This window comes from Neodiprion fabricii, chromosome 3, assembly GCF_021155785.1.
Source record: "Neodiprion fabricii isolate iyNeoFabr1 chromosome 3, iyNeoFabr1.1, whole genome shotgun sequence".
In the NCBI taxonomy this organism is placed as follows: Eukaryota; Metazoa; Arthropoda; class Insecta; order Hymenoptera; family Diprionidae; genus Neodiprion; species Neodiprion fabricii.
The window spans coordinates 4,254,363-4,263,808 of record NC_060241.1 but is presented as its reverse complement, the minus strand read 5'-3'; the positions used below and the strand labels follow the sequence as shown (position 1 = coordinate 4,263,808).

The following is a 9,446-nucleotide window of genomic DNA, read 5'->3' as shown; positions in this document are numbered from 1 at the left end:
TATATCTTCTTACACACGCACACGTTCGATTGAATTTATGACGTAAAGTTTTTATTTTTGTTATTGTTTTTTTTTTTTTTTTTTTTTCGTATTTACAGTTCCAAAAAACACCGAGAGCATATACGTGAGTATATATATATACATATACGTATATATATATATATATCATTTTTATATAACGTTACATACGTGATGCGTATAATGCGATAATTTTTGTATTATAATTTTTGATGAATTATCATTATTATTATTTATCTTCAATTTACGGTAATTCAGTTAATGCAGTTTGCTTCGGGGGCGAAAAAAGGCGGGAGGGGGGAGAACTTTTCTAATTACTTGCTGGGGGGTTCTTTTTTTTTTTTTTTCTCTCTTAACTTCAAACACCGAACATACATGCATTACGTAGATGTACAGCCTGGAAGTCAGTCGTATGATAGATCAAGTCATGTTTGCATGCAGTCTGGGCCATATAAGGAGTAAAAAACAGAAATTACGATAACAGCAATAAGGATAATAATAATGATGATAATAGTAACAATAACAATAATAATAATGTTAATAGCATTGATCATAAATACGAAAAATTGAATAGCGTAAATGTAACAAAGAGAAATTTTTTCAAACAAGAACACTTTCATCAACAGTTTCTTTTTTTTTTTTTTTTCATCACCTCGTCGTATTATTTTATGGTCATTCGTAGACTAACGTTCGCTTGGTATATTTGTTTATATTTACTCATTCACACGGCGCGTATACGTATATATTTATTTGTTTATAGGATAAATATATACGTAGGTATAGACGTGTTTTTATGTTTACTAAATAATTGTTTTTATTTTAATGTTTTTGTCTCGTTCATACATGGTCAACGGTTAATTATTTTATTTAATTAATTTATTTTGTCTTAATAATTTATGTTTAATTTTATTCATTCATTTATTTGTTTATTTGTTAATAATTTTTATTTTTTGGTCCAACGGAAATGAATTCTCACCAAGTGGAAATTACGCCCGAGTAACTCGTGCACCTATTATGTATATTGAAAGTATCTCGGGCGATCGACGAATCTTACGAAAACGAAACCACATTGAATTTTGATCTTTGTTTTTTTACTTCAGTTTCCGAAGTGAACTTTTACACGGTACATAAGATCGTTTCGACACCCTCGGAAATGCTTCGCAGCGAATAGAAATTCTTTGTTTACGATGTTTGGAAAAATGATGAATAAAATTTTCAAATGTCAAATACACTGGATTACTTATTGAGAAGTTGAAATAGTTATGACGACAATTTTCAATACAATTTCTAACACGTACGGAAAGCCCAGAGTGTCGAGAAAAAAATGACAGAGAATGAAGGATTAAAAAATGCTTGTCAAAATTCACAAATGTTTCGTTTGAAGTGGAATCTGATTTACCAATGTTAACATTTGAGCCTATTTTCAATAAAAATTCTTCTCTATTTCACACCACATTACGTCGAATATTGCAATCCAAAACCGCCACAGATTCTTACACGTCGTCTGATGGCAATATGGCGGCGAACCTGGTCATCAGCTGACCGTTCAACCGTAATTGTGCGAATATCAAAGCGCAGAAGAATTCGTGCAAGCTGTTGAAGTTTCATTTTAGAATATCGAATCGATACAGAATTAAATCCACTGGGAAAAACGACTTCAAAAATTATATACGACCCGGTTCTAGTCGCATATATTTGCCACCAGAAGGCGTATTTCGATACTTCGGACCCCGAAAGGTTAACTTTCTTCTCTACCTCTAAAAATCTACAGCAGACGATTTCGTAACGTTTCAGTTGCGGTCCCGATATTCAACCCTCGAACCCCAGCCCCGATTACCTTCATTAAAGAGTTTGGAACGGTGAAAAATCTACGTGAAATTATTTCTTTATACATGTATGATATTACAGGCTAAATTCTACACACACCTGCGTGCTGTATAACGGTAGAAAATTACGATCGTATAAAAATTCTTTTATTCTCTTTACACATGGTTATTTGACGTATAGTTTGTAATCATCTTCTTACGTGTCAGGGTACGTGTGGATCGGAGAGGGGTTCGAGTCAAGAAATATCGGAATCGGGGCCTCGATTGGGCCTCGCGTTACTCACGCGATCGCCGCGCGTCCAGCGGCGAGGTTTTCAACTCTCGACTCGTGACGCCAAATTGGTAACCGTAGAATTTCAGCACGTACTTGATTATTCAAATCAATTTGAACCAATGTCAGGTGTACATAAGGGTCGTAAATATTGGAAAAAGGGCTTTTGCGAATATTGTCTTTTTCTGTGCAGTAATCGAAGACTGTTCAAAACTGTCTTCAAGATTCAAAATCACCTCGGTAAATTGCCGCAAATGAGGCAACGGGGACGTCAATGTTGACCTGAACGGTGGATTTGGAGAATGCATTGCGATCATGTAACAGCAATAATATTTACGGTTTCCGTGCCAAGAACATAATATTTTGGTTTCTTCGTCGTCGTCATTCATTTTTCATTTCTATTTTTTTTTTTTTTTTTCAACTTTTCATTTACTTTTATGACCAAAAATATATATTATTCTTTATGTGATAATATGTTGCTCCTTATGTATTGTGATTAAATATATATTTAATAATATATATTTAAATATATTTGTATTCATATTTATATTCATATATATATATATATATACACGATTTATATATACATATATATATGTATGTATGTATAAGTGTATAGGTATATTTAGGTGACTTTACATCGCTAGAGGAGAGAAAAAAAATACGTTGTGGTAATTTTTTTTTTTTTCTTTTACCTTCATATATATGTAATAATAATCGTAATCATAATATTAGTAGTAATAATGATAATAATAATAGCAATAATAATAATATTAATAATAATAATAATAATAATAATAATAATAATTAGGTATAATAAGGTATACGTTGAGTGTTTTTTGTGTACTGTGTTTCGTGTGTCTATATAATGTCTGCGTGTCTTCGTTTCTCTTATAGTTTATTTATTTATTTATTTATTGATAAACTAATTATTTTCTTCATGTAAATGAATGATGTGTCTTTCCTTGTGTATTTGTATGCGAATTTGTTTTGTATTTTTGCTTCATTCTCACAATATTTTATTATATCCATATATTATAATAATATAGTTTTGTTTTTCCTCTCTTTATTCTCACTTGTTATAAATATGTATCTCACCGTGGTCAAAAAGTGTGAACCGATCAGATTTTGAATCTGACCCGTTAACTACGGTACTGTGATAACGGAATGGATTTTTCATGACGTATATGGTTACAGGTAATTGTGTATCATTTATTTATTCATTTATTCATTCATTCATATTTTATATTCTGTTCCTGCATCAGTTTTTGTTTCTTTCACTTAGGGTAGGAGCGAGCCGAGTCGCTATTGTTTCATTTTGTGTTTTTTTTTTTTTTTTTTGGAACGATTTGCCCGCCAACCCTTCGGCCACGGAAGAAAACCATTAAATCAGTCTAAAACCTATAAAACCTAACTGTTCACCTTTGAAGTACACACAGTAGATAGAATCACATCGACACAGAGAATACGATAATGATATAAAAGTGTACGCGCCTAGTACGTATACATATATCATGCAACTCCGCGGCTTGTCTTTTTTTTTTTTTTTTTTTACACAGATCAACAAAGTCCGAAAGACGTTGCCGATCTTCGTAACCTATCGCTACTCACCCCCCTCTCTGTTTACAGTTTTCAACCGTGGTTCAGGTTTCCCTCGATATGACCGCGAGGGCGTTGACGTCGTTTAACGCTTAAACGACTTAGCATCATCACTGTACATAAAACATTACTATAATCGAGTATGATAATTACTGTACTGACTTTGTCTACTGCTCTACCGAGTCTTCCATTTTGAGGACAGTGGCGCGCTCTACCGCGACGTGATTGCTCTGCTGTTGTTGCTGCTGTTGCTGCTGTTGCTGCTGTTGCGGCTGCGACTCGACAGAGGGCCTCGTCGTCGGGTTGTAGCCTCGTTGAAGCTGTGCTACAAGGCCACCCATAACCGCGGACCTGCTGTACTCGCTGTTTTGCTGCTGCTGTTGTTGCTGCTGTTGCTGAGATGGTTTCTGGCTCGACTGATCTACTATAAGTTTACTATCACAGGCACTTTTGTCAGTTGACGCGGCGTACATCTTGTGTAAGTCCGGGTAGTGGTTAAGTTGCTGCTGCAGCGTCATTGTCTTCGATCTGTCCCTCTCCCTCTCCCCATCGCCCCTCTCCGACCTGCTATCGTCCTGCCCGTTGTACCCCTCCCTCTCCCTGCTGCTACCGTCGTTTCGCGAGTCCCTGGTCTCCTCGTCTCTGCAACTTCCGGCCCGCGAAACGGACGATGGTGTCGGCGGTGACGTCAGTCGGTCACTTCCGTCATCCGTGCGGCCCCGTTCCGACGGCGAGGGACTCAAATCGACGGTCGGGACGCGCTCGGGCCTTTCGGGAAGCGTGCGTCCCAATCCCCGGTAGGCCGCCTCTTCCTCCCCCTCCTGCGGGATCCTCGTGAGCGGTGTGCGCCTCGAGTTCCTGCAGAGCTGGTCGATCAGCGCCTTGTTGCTCATTGTCTCGGGGCCGTGGTGGGGGGCCTGTTGTTGTTGCTGTTGCTGTTGTTGGTTCCGGGCCTCGGCGAGGGCCCGCTGATCCCGGGGCATTCCCGTTTCGAGGCTGGACCTGATCAGGTTGTCGAGGAAGCTACCGTTCGTCCCCGTTCCGTCGTAAAGACTCTCGGCCATCTCCCGCGTGCTCTTACCCAAGGCCGGGCCAACCGCCCGGGAATTCGAGGCCCCAGCCGCTTCTGGCGGGCCCCCAAGGCCCTCCCTCTCCCTCTGCTGCTGCTGTTGCTGCTGCTGGTGATGCGCGATAACGTTTCTCTGCTGTTCCTGGAGCCCCCGCATTCTCTGGGTGGCGAAATACTGCTCGGGTATCATGGCGGAGACATTGGCCCCGGATATAAAGGGGGGCGCAATGAACGGCGCGGGGCCCCAAAAGTTGAACGGGTGGGCGAACGGCAGGTGGGGCATGCCCTCCATGAACGGCGGCATTTTCAATCCGTTGGGCCCTGGTATCGGACCGGGTGGAGTGAAAGTCTTCAGGGGTTTCGCCGGCTGCGATTTCTTGTCCTGAGCACCGACCTGCCGCATGGCGGCCGCCGCTACGGCCGCCTCCTTAGCCTTTTCGTCCTGCGGTTTCTGGTCCCGTTTACGTGGTCGCATCAGATGGCGCTCCTTGACCTTGTACTCGAGGGTAGAGTGCGGCACACCGTAATAGCTTCCCGCCCGGTGTACGCTCATCTCGCCTCGTTGGACGGCCCTCACCGCCTCGACGAGGCTGTCCCGGTCGTAGTTCCGGTACTTCCCCCTCTTCGGACGTGTTCCCTTGCCCCCCGTTCCTGGCTTCGGCTTGCCGTCCGGGCCCCCCGGTTTCGTGGGTACCTGGGACTGCTGGGGCGGTTGTGGCGGGGTGTACCTGCCCCGTTTGTAGGGGTTCGACTCGGAGAGTTGGGACTGCGGGGCCCCACCGCCGGGCGGCATGCCCTCCTGGAACTTGACGCTTATGCTCTTGGCTATCACGTCCCGGAAGTTGACCCCGACCCCTTTCCCGGCCAGCGAGTTCGTCGGGCTGCTCGTCCCGGAGAACGCCGGGCTCAAACGCTCCAAGAGGTTCGGACTACCCGCCGCACTCATCGCCGAACCGCCGGCAAAACTCTGAGGAAAACCGACCGTCGACGGTTCACCGTTTTTACTTGACCCCGGCGTGTTCGCCGGCTTGTAGGACGGAATTTTCAGGATCGCTCTACCCTGAGCACTGTCGCTTGCCTCCTCCTCTATGCTCGGATTAAAGTCGTCGTTCGTTATCGGCTCTCGCATGTGCTGCTGATGCTGGTGATGGTGCTGTTGTTGCTGCTGCTGCTGTTGCTGCTGCTGGTGGTGGTGATGCTGTTGCTGATGATGATGGTGATGGTGCTGCTGCTGTTCACCGTTCATGTCCTTGCTCAATCGCTTGTCCTCGCTCATCAACCGCCTCATCACCTCTGGGATACGATAGTCGGGTGTTTCCATACCTGAAACATCGATCAGTTTAGTAAGCTCCTCAGGTCCCTCTTTCGGCAAAATTATTCAGTGGTCAGACCTAAACGATCCGATCGGGTCAAACGGAAATTGGTCTTGATTTGGCTGGATACCATAGAATGTTCAAAGACAGGACGAAAGTTCGTTGAGGATTATGGATTCTTGTAAAGGAGGTATCCATTATTCACGCCAGGCTTAAGACGGAAGGTGAAAGGTACTTGGAAAAATCATGATCGATCACACAGGAGCAGGGAAGGGAGGGTCTCGACCAATATCACGTGTTCTTTCTATGCATCTCTTCCCAATAAATACCGAGTGGATTTGCTTATTAATTTCGGTAGGTAAATTATGGACAGAGTATACATGATTACGCTCCATGATGTACCGAACCGACCCACGAATTTTCCGTATTGGTAAGAAAAAATGTACGTGATAACGAGCAGGGGGAGATAGGGTCTTCCAAAACATCACAACTGCTCATGAGACAGGAGATGGCGGTTGAAAATGCGCTAAAAATGAATGACGCGATTAATGGACGTCCTTAAACACATCGTTAGAGTTCAAAATAATTCCTTGATAAATAAAGACCAAATTCTAACAATATGGTACAGAAAAAGAGACTTTTATCAAAGACGTGACAGTACTGTATGACCAAATCTTTTTGTCAAAATCTGAAATTAAATTGTGCACGTTGGAAACCTCGAGTAGTTCAGATCACCCAAGAAATCGTACAGCGATATCGACTGAAAATGAAATACAAACAATACGCGTTGGTAGAAGTATATGGAAGGACAACCAGTGATCGAGTCTAAAGCCGGAAAGCAAGGGGTACGGGGGTACAGGTAAGCTGCAGAATTCCAAAGTTTTGAAGTAAACTGCACCAGCGGCTCTGGTAAGACTTCGGTAATCGATAGAAGCCCGACCTATCCGCTTTGCGAACCAGTTACGCCTTTACCCCTATTCAGAAATGGGACGTGTTCACACTCCCCCGGTCACCGTAACGCGATTTGCGAGAGAGTAAAGAAAAAAAACAGAAAGCAAGAGAGAAAGAAAAAATGAATAAACAAATAAAAATATGAAAGAAAAATGCCAGAGAAGAATATAAGTGAAAGGAAACCGAACGACAAGAGGGAGCCAAAAATAGGGGGAAAAAAAGCGCGCTACTGAAATTTCCACCTCCTTTCATCGGATTAGCTCGCTTGAACGAGGACTTCGGCACTTTGTGCTTGCCTGAATCTTGACGAGGAGAAGGCGCTACTGGAGGTTATAAAAACAAAACTGATTATCGCGGTGTATACCTTTGAACGGTCTTGCGGCCGCCAGCATCCTCTGGATGTACGGAGCGAAAGTCTGCTGGTCGAAACCCGGCCATTCGGCTCCCGTTTCAGGTCCTTGTTGAAGCAACGCCCTAAGAGAATGTCCGCCACCGCCTTCGAGGCCCGAAAACCTCACGAGATCCTCCAAGGATAGTAGCGGCTTCAGAAGAGCCTTTTCGACTTCCTTTTCCTCCTCCGCTCCCGAAAGCTCTTTCTCATCGCCCTAAAAACAAAAATCAAACTGTGAGAAATAGGAACGATTTTCGTGGTGTCAAGGTCAGGAATGAGCTCCGAGGTTGGCCAGAGCCACGTGTCAATTCGTGTGTTTTTTTTTCTTTTTTTTTTTTGTCGTCTTTCGATTTTCCATTCCTCAGAGTTGCCATTTTTTGAGCAGTTCCATATTTTGGAAGGACGGAGATTATGTTTAAATTAATGATTCACCGACCAATCCGTTTTCAAATGGAACGTAAGTATAGACAGCCTGAAATTTGTTTACAGCATCTTTGACCTGTGTTTCAAGAAGGCATAAGTTTATTAATCAGCGCTAATCTATTGCTATTTCGTGATCTCACGACGTAAAAAAATTCGTTTGTAGGTCGAGTACGAGTAAAACAGTTGAGCCATCAAAACATTTCTGGCGTTAATAAAAATGCGATACAAGAACATTATGATTCCTCTAAACTTTTTGTTTTACAAATTTGAAGAAAAATTGCAGCGCAAGCCGCTTATTCACATCGATTCACGTCACTTTTACTTCTGCGCCAATTAAATTTTCCAAGTAATTCGTGCCGATGATTTGTTTTGATTTTTGCAAAAGTTCTCAACTTCTTTCTGGATCGGTAAGAAAATACGAGCGATAAATAGTGAAGGGGGAAAAGCCTCGATGTTTTATTGCGAACATTTTCAAGTTATGCAATTTGGCCAGTTGAACGCGTGTTTGATTTTTATCATCCGGGATGATGATATATGTTGCGAAATAGGATAATGGCTGTGAAGGCAATTTACATTTTACGACATCCGCGTTTCAAAAGATCGCCGATAAGATGCTGCGTAAGAATTTTCGCTTGCGAAAAAATTTGACCAACGAAAAAAGAGTTGGAAAGATGAAAACAAGCAAATACCCGATTAAAACAACGCTGCATTGCTAGATGCATTGCACATGTGTAATATAAAGCGTCCCAATTGATCCAAAGTTGAAGTAGAGATAGCGAAAATTTTTCCAACCGATTCATCGGAATCTTTCAATACAATTGCACAACAATATCTGACCTCTCCAGTTCGAGGATTCGTCCGCTGATTGGCGAGGGCAAAAGTTTGTGGAATTTAGTTTGAGCTTGTATCCACACATACGGATTGGCATATGTTACGTAAATGCAGCGCAGTGCAACGCGTCTGGCAACGTTAGGCAAAATTGGATTGGTCCGTGGACGGCTTCCGAATGTCTTATAAAAATGTAGTCTGACCTAAAACCGTGCGGAGATTAAAAGGTCGAAATTTTTTCTCACAGTCAGCGACGAATGTCGTCACAATCTGCTAACCAGTTATTATTGTAACTAGGGCAAGTATTCTACACAGTTAAACACTCTTATTATCATCACACAGAGACTCCGTTTCATTAGACTTTCAATTATCGGTATAAAGTTTTGCGAGGACATAAACTTCGCGTGGATATGAAGAGCGGATTGGGTTCGGTAAGGTCAGATTAGAGACTGCAAGGAAACGTCCGATGCCGATTGGTTCTTACTCACTTAGTCGGGACAAGCGTCATGCATTGGTAATTGGGATAATTGGAGGGTTTACTTCAACCATTACTAAAAAGCCGACCAATGTTACCGTCCAACTGAAACCAAGCCATGTATGTAGTTTCCACTTGAGCCGACATCCGTAAAACGGATACAAAAAGAATATACCATAACCATAACCATAACATATATCATAACCACTTTTGATCAACGATCAAGGGTTGCTTAATTTCCGAGAATTTTTAAACGTCGGGTAAAAATTTACAACGGTCAAA

General features: G+C 42.3%; 1 protein-coding gene across 9 annotated transcripts in view; it reads right to left on the bottom strand.

Moving 5' to 3' along the window:
* Positions 1-3,635: 3,635 nt before the first annotated feature.
* The window catches only part of LOC124179103 (mushroom body large-type Kenyon cell-specific protein 1-like), a 97,588-nt gene continuing 91,777 nt past the window's right edge, over positions 3,636-9,446 (bottom strand). For all 9 annotated transcript variants that reach the window (XM_046563183.1, XM_046563181.1, XM_046563180.1 and 6 more), the window contains 2 exons: positions 7,412-7,652; positions 3,636-6,106 (listed from right to left, as the gene is read on the bottom strand). In XM_046563183.1, coding sequence (XP_046419139.1) covers positions 3,882-6,106; positions 7,412-7,652 — 2,466 coding nt within the window. In that variant the 3' untranslated portion in view covers positions 3,636-3,881. The remainder of the gene's footprint in view (positions 6,107-7,411; positions 7,653-9,446) is intronic.